We start from the raw sequence: 14,807 nt of genomic DNA, 5'->3' as shown, positions 1-14,807 counted from the left end.
TCAGAGAGCTGAGTACTGTGATTGGCCCCCTTGGAATTGATCAGCAGTGGCCAGGAGGGTGGGACACTCACTAGATGGCTCTTTTCAATCTGATGCTCATTCTTGGACCAGTCAGTTGTGGCCTGGGAGGTGGAATCACTTATAAACATGGCAGCACCTTCTGGAAGCCCTGGTTGGAGTAAGATAGGTCCCAAAAGTAGGTTGTTGCTGGCCTCTGATGAAATGGAAAGACCAAATTAGACAATAGCTAAGCATCTCATACCTTCCAATCACAAAGTTCTATGGTTTATCACTATAGCAGTCAAATATTAGGAAGGTATAATTAATTCCATGAAGGTTCTCCTAAATTCAATAGTTTGACCTAGGATCAGTCAAATGGATTTCTCTTGCAGGAATTACAATATATAACCACATATTACCTACACTATGTTAAAATAGAGAATAAAAATTATCACTAGAAATCTGGAAGCAGATTAAATCCTGATAAATATTTTAGGTATTGAGAAGACTCTTTTTATTCTAACAGAAATATCTCTGTGTGTGTGTGTATATATAAATATATACACACACATTTTTTTTCTGATGCCATTGCTTAAGAGAGTTTAGTCTTATTTGGTTGTTTTTTCTTAAAAATTTTTATTTAGTTTTGGTAAGTTGTCAAAAGTTTTAAAATTAGAGTGTTTGTGTAGTATCACTAGACAGAAAAGGAAGACTTTGAAAAGACAGTCAAATGACCTTTCACTAGGATAAACTACTACATAGCACCCTCAGGAACCTGACTGTTACCTCATAAAAGGGTACATCCAGTCTAATACCACTTGATTATCCATACATTTTTATAAGATGCACTCTTTCTATAACTCTATAAGTCTTTAAAAAAAACTCTTTATAACATTATAGAATAATTATGGGCTCCATAATATGGCAATATATTTTCTGGAAAAATGTTTCCTAGTAAATGTGCATATCCCAGACATTTTACCTTTCTCTTAAATTATTTCATCTGACTTTACTACTCTTATCTTGGCCAGAGTTAAGAGTTTTCTGAAAGCTTATTCAATACACACTAATACTTCTTTTTTTGGGCTATTGTTGTAGGTATTGAAGTTTCTTTTTTATGTGATCATGAAGTTATGGTTTAGAATAAGGTTATTCTGTTGCAAAAATTTATTTTAAGAGTAATATTTTTAAAGTAAGTTGAAGTTGTTATGATAAATGTATATATAAATTAAAATATAACTTTAATCTGTTATTTGGCCATTGACTTAGTTTAGCCAAATTGTACCAATGAAGACCAAAAAAAAGAAAAAAAGGAAAAAACAACAATGGCTAGGTAAGGTAGCACAAAATTGCACATTTACATGAGATGATAATTAGACTCAACAAGAAACATTTTGTAAAGGATATTATTTATATTATATATTCATTCAGCCAACAAGTTTATGGAACACTTATTAGGTACCAATGAATTCGTTATTAGGTTTCCCTGTAACTAGCAGAACTGTGACTTTAAGTAATTTAAGTAATATAGAACAATGCAGAATAACATATAACATAAAAAAGTCCATATGAGGGTAGTTCAGTGCTAGTGTGGGTGGCTCTACTATCATTATAATCTAGTTCTTCTATCACATCATTTCCCTTCAAGTTCACGTCATAGTCTCACATGACATTTGGAGCTTGTATTAGTCTGCTCAGGTTGCCATGACAGAATACCACAGATTGGGTGGCTTAAACAACAGAAATTTATTTTCTCATAGCTCTGGAGACTAGAATTCCAAGATCAGGGTGCCCTCAGGGTTGGTTTCTGGTGATGCCTCTCTTCCTGGCTTGTAGATAGCTGCCTTCTCGCTGTGTCCTCACATGGCCTTTCCTCAGTGCGTGTGTGGAGAGAGAACTTCTGGTGTCTCTTCCTCTTCTTATCAGGACATCAGTCCTATTGGGTCGGGGCCTCACCCTTATGACCTCATTTAACCTTAATCACCTCCTTAAAGTCCCTATCTCCAAATAGAGTCACACTGGGGTTAGGGCTTCAACAGATGAATTGGGAGGTGCACAATTCAGTCCATAACAGAGCTCTACCTGTTATGTAGGAATTTATAATTGAGGAAAGGAGATAGGAGAAGGACAAAAGAAGGAGAAAACGGAAGGGTGAAAAAGGGCAAATCTTGTAGATGAGTCAGTTCTACTTAAGGAGCCCCCTGGATGTCTCCTGCAACACTTCCACTTACTGTTCATTGGTCAGTATTTAGTCACAGAACTACACACAGCTACAAGTTGTCTTTTAGCCATGTGGACTGCTACCCTGAGTAAAGTAAAGATTTTATTACTAAGGAAAAGGAAGAAATGGATATTAGAATTCAACAAGCCATCTTTGTCATGTCTAGAAATCATGCTAGGCATTGAGGATGAGAATATGAGTTCCTAACTTCAAGTAGTTTATGGTTCAACAGGGAAATAGAGCATGTAAACTAGTTACCTGAAATATAAAGTAATATGTCCTTTGGGATAAATGTGTAAATCTTCTATGGGAATGTAGAGAAAGAATGAGTATCGGCAGGGGTGGTGACCTTAAAATAGACTTTGAAAGATGGATGGAAGTTCATCAGGCTAAGAAGTGATTCAGACGAGAATACAAGATGTTTCAGGGAACTGCAAATAGTAAAGTGTAGCCATAACTTGAAGTTCTTAGATGGAAGTGGTAATGAGATTGGAAAGGTGGAATGAAGCCTCATTTTAATGGGTCTAAAATGCTATGTAGGAAGTGGGACAGCATTTATTGGGCTCTGGAGAGCCAACCAAGAATTAGACAGTATTATAACCAGATATGTGTTTTTAAGAATACACTTCTGGCAACAGAAAGGGAGATAAGTTGATGAATTTTTAGACAGGCATGTGTACATGTGTGTTTTATTACAAGAAACCCTTCCAAGGAAATGTGGTGTTAGATTCCATTGATGTCACAGGACACAGTCTTTGTTGTCATTATTGATTCAGTTGAACTTCTGCCTCTTTAAAGATCCAAGTAATAACTTAAGATCAGAAAGTGGCAAGAATACATGGAGTGGTGAGAAATGATGAGGTCAGCAAGCTTTTTAAAGTTGTAGTACTTGAGGAAAACTATCATATACGCATTCACATTCATGTGCCATTAACCTTGTTATATCCTGTTTATATTTGCTGATAATTGGAAATCTCCTTGGCACTTTTCCCTTCCATCTTTATATGTTTATATTTTCATAAGTAGATATTCAGTCCACCTCTAGCATGCCAGACAGTTCTAAATTGAGTGATAACCTGTTTCTTTTACATCTTCCCTGATTGCCTAGTGTTTGTGAAATATAGATGGCCAGTGGAAAGTCAGTAAGTGTTATTTGACTTACTTCCATATTTCTTAGTTAAACTTCTCCCAGAGAGAGTAAGGAATTATGGGTTCTGGAGCAGTAGATGTGTCTCTTTCTTAATGTAACTCTCAGTTCCGTGGTGAGAATTATCTGCAGTTCTCTGAAGAGGCAATAATCCATCCATATACATAGCACAGCCCTAGGATAGGAAATAAGAAACTAGACTGTGAACAACTACTGAGAAAACTATGGAAAGAAACTAGTGAAAATTCTAGCAGTTAGTACCTTTTCAGGCTAATATATTTGTTTAAGCAGTGAATGTTGGTTAATCATAGTGTTAATTCCATTTCCCAGACCTTTGACTTTTTTGCCCTTGCAAGTTGACCCTCAGTGATGTTCACCAGAGTGCAAGTATGAAATGGCAGCTCCCATAGCAAACCTTTGGCCATATCTCCACCACACTGTTGTTCACCTTGCCTGCCTCTGAAGTTATCTTATTTCCCCCTTATCCTAAGCATGCCTCCTATATCTTCTTCTGCTTACCCTCACCCCTACTCTGAATGTAAGTCATGAGAATGTAGAAAGCAGGAAATGAGTAAAGATAATTAAACCCATCCATTCAAGTTCTTTTGTTTTGTGCCTCCTTGTAGCTCCAAGAAACAAGAATGGCTTTGTGTTTGTTCTAATATCTTTATTTAAAATTATGAAAATAGAAAAAATTAATGAAATTTAAAAGAATTAGAGCAGTTGTATCTGTCAAAACATCTTCAAACATATAATGATAATTATACAGAGAAAATTCATAAGCTTTTTAAAATTACGAAATAGTGCAAACAAACAAGAAAATTAAAGGAATAACATAACAAATACAAATGTACCCAATACCCAGCATTGTGAAATCTAAACATTTTTCCCAGTATTGTTTATTTTTCATAAGAAATAAAACACCATTGGGTTTTTTGAGAAAGCTCAATAATGAGCAAATCTCTTTATCACTTGAGGTCAGAACCAATTGGGAAATGAGAAAGAATCAGAATGGAACACAGCTCATAAATGAAATCCCCTCTATTGACCCCTAGATGAAGCTGACTTATCAGCACCAGCTCAGAGCCTGACACTGGAGGAGTAGAACAGAGTATCTTTTGGTTTTTTGTTACGTTTCGTTTTGTTTTTTGTTCTTCTGTAGGCAGGCTAACTTCTAAGGGAAACCCAGACGGTTTCTCCTTCCAAACTCACCAATCAGTTACGTGTGAAATGTGGGGCAGGTACAGAAATAGACAAAAAATATTACAGCTTGTGAAGCTCCCTCCACATAGAAGGAAACATCAGGAATAGGAAGTAAGCATTTTCCTCTAAAACATAAAGTTAAAGCCACATTTTTATCCCCTTTTGGATCCTATTCTCTTCCTTCCTTTCCTCCAGTCCAGAAGTAACCTCTACCTGAATTTTAAGATTCTTATGTATAACAAGTACTTAGTCACAAGAATTTTAGTCTGCTTCCATTTAAGGAAAATATTGGCTGCCAGTTCTTAGGAATATTGACTATAACATCTATATTTACTTCCATTTCAAGATACCCTAGTAGTCTCATGGAAAGAATGTAAAAGATGATGCTACTAGATAGGAATAGAGTTTGGATCCAAGGATGTTACTACTCAACTAACGTTCTAAGTGCTGAAAGATCATCGTGGTCTTAGCAACAATATAGCTAAGAAAACAAAGTGTAGAGCTATCCCAAAACAGAAAAGAAAGCATCAAAAAGTTATCTCTTTCCCCTGAAAAGAAAACAAGCATTCTGCTGACCCTTACCTTCTACAATACTTCAACATTCCAGGCTCCTGAGATTTTTCTTCAACTCTTATAAACAAGCCCCAGTGTCCTTTAAAATATTTTTGATTTATTTTCCAAATTTTTCTGGGTGAATAACAAGTTATATTTGTTTAGCTTACATTATTTCCTCTTGACAAACTAGACAACTTTTAAATTGAACAGAGGTACCAAAAAGCTTCTGAATGAAAAGAATATTTGGTAGTGAATGATATAATGGAAAATTGCTATAATAAGTAGCTAAGAAGGGAAAAAAATATACAGAATAATTTTAGTTTAAGTGGTGGTATATTACTAGGGGCAGAGCTGAGCTGTCCAGAAAAATTAGCCTATTAAATGGAATAGGAGAATCAATAATGGCATCTCTTAGTATCTGGAATTTGAAATTGCCAGTTAAAGCTACTAGGTAACTCTAGGATGAGCAATTATTTTCTTACAGATTTGGGGTTTAGTTGCAGTATACTGTTGGAGTTTGCACAGTATTTCATTTTGTTGGTTACCTTCATGAAGCCCTTAATTTATTAATATTAATAATTGACCACTTGTGTGTCAAACCAGAAAGTATTTAGATAACTGTATTCCAAAAAAAGAATATTACAAATATTCTTATATATATGTATATATATGTGTGTATATATATATACACATATATATACATATATATATACTTTGCCTCCTGCTCCTGAGCAATATAACAAAGTTTTTAAAAAATGAGACATTAAGGCCAGCTAAGTCTAATAGCCCTTTGTGACCCACAGCAAAATAAAATATAGGTAGACTTCATTTTATGTGTTGTGTTCTTAAGCCTTGCATAAAAATCACATTTTTAAAAGTCTAGGCATGCTCAGTCTTTGAAAGAACATTATAGCTGACTCACCATGCCAATAATTACTTTCCAATCTAAATAATCACAACCTAATTAAATTGATTTTTTTTCACATGTTGGAATTTCACTAAGCAAAGAATGTCTGTTAGATTTTATAGGTGATACCATAATGCAGTATAAACAATCATATTTTTAAAAAAGCACTAAACTTTCAATCTTTAAATTTCAACAATCTAAATAAATGTTTCAAGTAAGATATATTTGAAGATTTTATGATTATTCTTTTACGTTTATTTCTAATTTATTTTTTGTTACACACAAGTGTGTTTTCAATTTAAAAATTTTAGTTCCAAACTCCAATTGTACAATTAAGAAAAAGAGAATGGTTTTTCACTCTTTTGTATTACTTGTACATTAAATAACTGGACAATCCTTTTTTCACATTTTTGAGATGTCATTGGTTCAATCTCAGGGTCCAGTCTTAGCCAGTTACCGTATGCATTCTGTCCATCGATGCCTTAGAAGAAGGAGCCTGAATAAAAAGTTGTACTTTTATTAACAGATTCTTTTCAGTGAATTTTATTAACTCACATATAATTTCTTCTCAGTGAAATTTATGAGCCAGTAACACATTGCTAGTCCTAAGGTTGTTTTTGCTAGTATGTACAACAGATAGTTTCATGGGTCAGGAAATCAAAGAAGTAGTATAGGCAGTTATATGAATGATTTTCAATTTCCTAATTTTCATTGGAGTTATTAAACATATAAACAATCAAATAAGTTAAAAAAGAAGTGGCATAAACTCATTGTCCCCAGAGGAGCAGTGGAAGTATCTGATAGTAACCATGCTTCACACACTTGGACTTGTATATGGCCTTCAATAGCCAACACTGAAGCCATCCAGAAAAATTGTCCCATTAAATGATATAGGAGAATCAATATGGAATCTCTTAGTGCCTGGAATTGGATATTGACAGTTAAAGCTACTAGGTAAATTGAAAATAATTTATTTTATATTATATACTAATTCTTTGCTCTTCTGGCACTGAAAAGTACTTGTTGTGCCTACTAACAAAAATAACCTTAAAACTGGCAATGTCTTACTGTCTCACTGAGAAGAAATTATTTATTAATTAATAAAGTTCATTGAAAAGTTTTCATTAACAAAAACACAACATTCCCTCAGATTCTTACACATCTAAAGACTTCATATGTCATATATCTGGGTAAACACTTAAATAGGGTGCAACCCTACTCTGTTTTGAATTGCAATACGCCTTTCCATGCTGTGTAGTCACAGAAAGCAATGAGTTCAGCTCTCAGGACACCAGGGCAGCTGGAGAACAGAGTTCTGTGCTCATGTTGCTTGCACAAACATACAAGCTGTGTTTCCCACAGTGGGATCCAGGGACCCCTAAGGTTCTGCAGCTTTTTTATCCTGTAAAACACAGAGCCAGAAGACGATGCTTATAGGGTGGAGGCGTTGGGTTCTGAGACTGTTTAAGAATTTCAGGAGAAGGCACAGTCTGAGAGGAGCTGGCAAAGTAGGCAATTATTTGTGGTGGGAAGATATGGGGGAAAAACAGATGTCTGTAGATACTACAAAAATTTATAGGGATTTTTAACAAAGGATGTTTGGGAAACACTCCATTGGATTTTAATATTCTGGGCAGCACTTATGGAAGGAGACACGTTCTTACAGCCAGAATGACCTTTATACTAAAAACTTCATTTCTCTGTTTATTCCATCCTGTTCCATTTAACAAACTTGTATTAAACACCTACTGTGTGCCAAGAATTAGACCTCCTTGCCTCTTTCCTACCAGTCATATACAGATATGCACATATACACACACTCACTTTGAAGTTCAAATACCATTTGTAGTAACTGGAGGCCCACAGGACGTTAGTACTGAAAGTCAAAACAATTCCCTCACTACAGCAAGCCGAAGTTAAAAAGCAGCTTCCCAGGATGAAACTTGGAAAATGCTTGATCATCGAGGTATTTATTTGGATTGGCTTTTCTGGGCTTGCTGATGGAGGTTGATATCTTGCTGACATATTACATCATTTCTGTTGAAAGGACTTTGAATGGTGAGATTGATTGAGCCAGATTTTCTTCTTGCATAACTGTATAGGGAAGCTCCACTTGTTTGAAGGAGACAGTGAGTTAGGTATGGTGTTTTTTCCAGAAAATATAGATTTTCTGTATTTGAGATTATGACGTCATTTCCAAACACTTGTGTTGATTCTATACTCTGTGCTCAAGGCTTTAATATTGTCTTATTTTCATTCTATTTTTACTTCCTGTGTCTTCACCACTGGAGTTCTTTGGCTCTCAAGATTGCAATGCTATAAAAGTAATCATCTCAGATTTCAACTAGAATTGTATAGTGCTATCACTTTTGTGAACAGATTCACTTATACTCTTGATCAAATTTTATCTGTTAAGGCAACATGTACACAAAATTGAGTTCCAACTCACTTAAACTAATTAAGATTTCAGATCCACAGTACGAATACTTTAAAGATGTTTTGTTATATATTTCAAGGTGAGGAAGGGCCTTCCATCTTTCACCAACTTTTATCATTAAAATGTTTTTCTTCCAACTCCTGGAGTGCCTCAAAGTTGAATATATTTTATTTGAATTTAAGGAGTAAAAAAATTAAATTTGGAGTAATGTAAAATGCCTAATGTATCACAGAATTAGTTATAGTGAGTATATATGATTTGGGGAGTTTATATCCACTCGAGCAGGGGTGGATGAACTCTTTTCATCTGAAGGCTTTGGTACAACAAGAGATAAGGATATACCAGCTCTCAGGTTTGGGGAGTACAGAGAAGTCTGCCGCTCTGCAACACAAAGCTTGCATTCCTAGGTGTGCTCTCTCATTCTCAGGTGGCTGAAGACGGTGACTCAGTGTGGCCTAAATGTATTAGAAGAGTCACTGCAGGCTCATCCTGTTCTTAGAATAGACTTAAAATGTTTGAAGTCAGTTAGAGGGAAGTAGATTGTCATTGGAGTGAAAGAAGCCTCAACTTGCTGTTGGCTCAGAGCCTGGGTGACATCAGCAATATGCATCACCACTTGGGGGACTGAGATGAGAATCCAAGGGATCTAACTGAGAGGACAGGATCACTTGCCCTCCTCCTCAGCTAGCCCTTCCACTTGGAAGGCCTGACACCCTCATCTTAGATTTTCTTTACAAATGTCATTGCAGCTAGGTTTAGAAACAGGAAATTTGCTACTGAATGAGTCAATGAACCCACTGTCCTACCCCCAATACTATAACACATCTGTATCACTTTTCAATATACAAATTGGTCATCAGAATGGAGGGAAATCCACTTCTAAAAGAAAACTCAAATGCCAGATGGTAAACTGACTCTTTGGATTCTACCTATGAAAGCAGTTAACTCACTTATTGAGAATTCTTTATTGCTACATGAATAATTTGTATATCTCACAGCAGCCAATACCTGGAAGATATTTATAAACTTCTTTTAAATATGATAAACTGGGTTTCACTTACCATTTTTATCTCAGCTAGGCTATAAGATCTGTGAAAACAGGAGCACCATCTTTTTATGTCTGTATCTCCAGGGCCTAACATATATCCAACCCAAAATAAAGACTTGATTAAAATTTGTGGAGTAGTTTAATAAATATTAATAATTGAATAAATAAGTGAAAGTGTTAGGTTTAAGCCCAGGCTCATATATCTCTAAAGATCACCATCTTTCTATACTGTCAAGGAATTTGTTCTAAAACCATTAATTAACTATGATAACACAATTACTATGATTTCCTATCTCATTAGTGTATCATCATTTCACTCTTTATATTAAAAATAATAAAATAATGTTAATTGCCTGATTTCTATTATGTCTAGATTGGATAAACATGTGTAGGAAGTTGTTGGAAGAAAACAATAGCATTTTAACATACATTCCTAGTCACCAATTATTTGATACCCTCTTGCCTTGGGCTTGGAGATTAAAATATTCAGAATTCCACTGGCTATTAAATACTCCAGTCTGGATATTACCAGGTCAAAATTTCTGGACCACCCTATGAAAGACAGACTTTTTTCATTAAGAAGCAAACAATCAAACAGGCTTCAGTGACTTTTTTTGGAACTCAGAGGATGTGTGAAGGAGGGGGATCTTCCTTCCACAAGAAAGTCAATGCCCACTAAAGATGCCCAGACTTTTCCCTCTTCATTCAGCTTTTCCTGCCAATCTTACACTCAAATGCTTCAAAGCTACAAGATGATTCAGAGCTCTCATGGGCCATTTGAGGGTTTTATTGAGCTGGGTTGTTATTTTTTTATTTTTATTAATCTTACTAACTTAATAGCACTCTGGTCATAGCGAGTCTATGACTTGACCTCAGAAGACCAATGTTGATGTCTTATCTCTGCCACTAGCACAGCCTGACCTTGGACAAATCACTTAACCCCTCTGAGCTACAGTTTCCAGCACACAAAAAGAGAGTAATGACTGCTATCTTCCTAGCCTCTGCAGTTTACTGACTCACTCAATACCTTTGTTTATATAAAAATATTTGTAAGCAGAAAACATTGCACAACAGTAGGTTAATTCTCCGCCTCTTTCTCTCTTTCTCTCATTTAGTTGTCTTACATATCATATTCCATCCTAGAGTAAAGAAATTGCACAAAATGATCTCTTTCACAAGAGCTATCCTTCAATACCAACAACCTCATCATCCTCTTCAGCTTTTAGCCCTTAGATATATAACTCATATAACCATATTTGAAGGGGAGCAAGCCTTTCCACTTCTTTTCTACCTAAACATATGTGTTTTAGCTGAAGTCCCAGTACAGCTTTATCTAGCTAGGTAGCCATGACTTATCTCCTTATGACAACCTTTCCCGCACTCCCAGCATCCTCCCAGCCATGGCCACTGTGGAAGAGCCTCCTCCCCAAATTACTTCTCAGAAGATGGAATTACATGGATTCATAGTAGCCTCTCTTCTAAACTCATCCCCATGTCACCTTCTACTAACTCTTCCCAGTTTTAGTGCTAAGATATAAAAATTGGATTAATGTAAATGATTTGGGAGTCCTGAAGAAATGCAGGCAAATTTCTCGATCATCTTAAGCCTCCTTCTCTTATTCTGTCCAATGGTAATAATAATGGTATTTGATTGTAGGCTTGTTAGCAAATTAAATGAGATGGAGCATGTGAGGTGTAACACATAGTAAGTATACTATATAGCTGTTAATATTATTAGAGGAAAGACTCTCTCTTTAGCTGGTACATGTGAAATCAGGATTTACTTTTGACATCTGATTATTGTCTATGTTTCCCATCATTTTCACCCTATGTTGCCCCCTAAAGCCACCTCGGTCTGTTTGCTCTTTTTTTTAGCTTTGATTAAGAATTAAGTATGACATAAAAAAGAATAAGTATGATTTTGCTTTACTTCCAGCACATAAAGTTCCAAGACAAATTAATATAACAGCATGAACATTGAACTAAAAGTTATGAGAAGCTGCTTTTACTGTTTATGTACTCCTTTAAATCAAAAGTACAAGATGTAAACCATTTTTTTTTTATGTCATCTCCTGTGCTTCAGGCTCCTTGGTGCCTTAGAAAACATGAAAGAGGCTGATTTACAATCACTTTGGGCAAATTGCCTGTGGAATTCTGAGGACAGGAAATGAAAAAAAGTGCAGCACACACCCCCGGACATTCCATACAACATGTAGAATAAACAAACAAGCCCCAAAAAGGAAACCAAAAGCTCTTGGTCTTATGTTGAGGAGCACCATGAATGCCCTTTGGGAAAGCATATATTAAAGATGATGAAGTTCTGGGAAAACCCTTCAAGAGGGGTGAAGTTGACCCTGATTAAAGAAAATCCTTTCCCCCTTATGTCTAAAGTATGGTGAGTAGTTTTAATTTAGGTAAATTCTGTTACCTGCATCAACATTATGAGAGGAGTACCATATTACAGACCTGTACTTCTCAGACCTTAACAGGAGTCTGGTTTTCTGGGGAACTTGTTGCGATGCAGATACTGATTCAGGAAATCTGGGAGGGCCTGAGATTCTGGATCCCTCACAAGCTCCCAGGTGATGCAGCTGCTGCTGGTCTGCAGGCCACAGTTTGTTTTCAGGCACCTTCTTCAACAAAATCATTGGTGGTGGTTTCCTGCTCTTTATCTATAATACCTTGGTTTTCAACTCTGGGTGATTTTAGCCCTAGGGTAAATTGGCAGAGTCTGGAGACATTTTTGATCTTCACAACTCAGGGGGGCTGCTAACATCACATGGCTAGGGCCACAGATGTTGTCAAACACCCTATAATGCATAGGGTAGCCCCTCGTAACAAAGAATTTCCTGACCCAAAATGTCAATAGTGCCAAAGTTGAGAAATCCTGCTGCAGAAGTACTGTTTTGTGTATCTCTCGTATCAAAAATAATCTGTTGAAAGTGTTCAAAAAAAACTGTGAGGAAAGAGTAGGAACGTGTACTATTTAGTTTGGAGTAGAGAGTGAACAGTGTTTAAAACTGTCTTCGAATATATGAAAGGCCATTATGCAGAAGATGGTAACCAGCTGTTCTCCATCATCCTTGAAGAATGAACAGGAAATGTACATAAACGGACTTGTGCTACCCATCCATTCTTTTCTGCATCTTCCACGCCAGCCAGGCAAATCTCTCTATGATCTTGCAACCATATTTGTCCCGTTCTGTATCTTATTACTTGCAGAAACTCTCCCAAATCCTTAGGACATATTTTCCTCTCACTGCCAAGTTGTATCTCTCCCTCTCCTTAAAAATCTAACTTAAAATTTCCAGCTCCATAAAGTCTTCCTTAACTAAGATTAAATAGTTTCCAGTTCGCTTCTATCTACCACTGGCCCACTTTCTCCTTCAATGTGTTATCTTTCATTCTATGAATATGTTATTGCCCATCTATGTACAAGGAGCTGTGCTACATTTTGAGGAAGGATAAGGAAGATGAGTAAGAGAGTCCCTGCCTTTAAGAATTTTCCAATCTAGGGGAAAAAAAATCTCACACAGGTAACTACAACATAGATAGTATTTAATAATTATTTCTCTGAGGGATTTTTTAAAAAAATAAAAGAAGAGGGCTTAGTAGTTAAAAAATTATTTCCAGGTGGGGAGATCAAAGGAAGACTTTATAAGTAGGTATACAGAAGTATCTTTTTATGAAGAATAATTTTCTCTAAGTTATGTACAATTTTGTGCGTCAAATAAGCATTTAATATTGTTACCAAAATTTAGAAGGTTATTAATTAGAGCATGGAATGAATTGGAGTCTGAATTTAGACTGTACTTATGGCAGAGTTTACAGTGAATAAGGAAGGAAATTTTTTCTGTTTACATGTAGCTGTATATCATGGTTTTAACAGAGGAGAGTGAATTTAATCACCTCTGAATATACCTTATGATGCTGTGTGATTTTATAAGGACGTACTCTTTGGGAAGAATTTTTAGTTACACCTAGGAGGGGAATACTTTGGAACTTCACAAGTATGCTTTAAAAACCAGTACCAGAGATGGAATTTGGCACCATCCATTTGAGAGAATTTGGCACCATCCAGAACACTTTCAGGAGAGAGACTCACCTATAAAAGATTTCCATTACCTGAACTACAAAGAAATTGAAGAGATTTAACCCTCAATGAATATGTAGTGTGTGCCAGACGTTGAGTAAACTCTTTAGATGTATTATCGAATTTAATCTCAACAGATTAGCCTCTCAACCTGTGAGGCTATCACCACCAACAACACTAGAAGGAGACGTCAGTGTTAAGTATAAGCTTCCATCCACTGCTTGATTCAGAAAGGGAAGCAGAGCAAATCTCGAGCCTGCATAAGCCAGCTCTGGGTGGAAACAGTCAGCTTGCCTTCCCTTTCGTAGCAGCAAGGAGGAAGCTACCTCTCGAGGCTTAAATGGTGATGCTTGTATCCTCTGTTGTCAAAACAGGAAAATGAAGCTGCTTACATTTCATAGTGGCCATGGTTTGCTGTAGGGATCACTACTGGAAAATTATCTGTGACTGCATTAGTCTTGTGTGAGCATGAGTTTCTGCCAGCTCCTTCCCACACATTCTGAAATCTTTAGTTCTGGGAAGGGTACAGATACTGAATTACTATGGGATTTTGTTTGAATGTTAATACCTATGTTCTTTAAAGTCATTATGTTGATTTCCAGTCAGTAATACAGTTAACATTGCAGACCTTTCTTGTTCCCATTCTTTGAGCATCATTGCCCTTTTTAATAAGCGCTCAGCTTTGAATGGTAACCTCAAGAGTGCCTTCATAATTCAAAACATAGTGGAATCTTAGTTAACTCTATGTAACTGGACTTTGTTTTCCCTCTTAAAGTTCTAGGCTTCTGCATATCATTCAATGTTGATGTGAAAAACTCACTGACTTTCAGCGGCCCAGTGGAGGACATGTTTGGATATACTGTTCAACAATATGAAAATGAAGAAGGAAAATGGTAAGTTAATGGGTTTTGTTGTTGTTGTTTAGTTTTCTTACAAGGTAATGGAAAATATTATTTGGTTACAGTTCATTTTATGAATGAGACTTAGAATGAATCATTTATGGTAGGAAATGCAGTCTAATCATTTGGTAATGGAAACTGAAAAAGTGAAAAAGGAAAAATTCCTTGGCAATATTAAAAGACATGGTTAGTGATTCTGTTGAAACCTGGATTGACCTCAAGGAAGATCCTTATCCAAAATAGTCATTGTTTTGTAATTATGTTATTCTGGCAAGAGTTCTTTCATTGTTCTCATTT

At 36.0% G+C, this 14,807-nt stretch overlaps 1 protein-coding gene across 1 annotated transcript in view; it reads left to right on the top strand.

Moving 5' to 3' along the window:
• Positions 1-14,807, top strand: part of ITGA1 (integrin subunit alpha 1) — a gene marked incomplete at its 5' end in the record, with an annotated part of 163,190 nt that overhangs the window by 43,775 nt on the left and 104,608 nt on the right. Inside the window, one exon of the mRNA XM_079702706.1 lies at positions 14,387-14,504. Coding sequence (XP_079558832.1) covers positions 14,387-14,504 — 118 coding nt within the window. The remainder of the gene's footprint in view (positions 1-14,386; positions 14,505-14,807) is intronic.

Source organism: Hyperoodon ampullatus, assembly GCF_949752795.1.
Source record: "Hyperoodon ampullatus genome assembly, chromosome: 4".
NCBI lineage: Eukaryota > Metazoa > Chordata > Mammalia > Artiodactyla > Ziphiidae > Hyperoodon > Hyperoodon ampullatus.
Note: the sequence above shows the minus strand (reverse complement) of the source record. Positions and strands in the feature narration are given on the sequence as shown.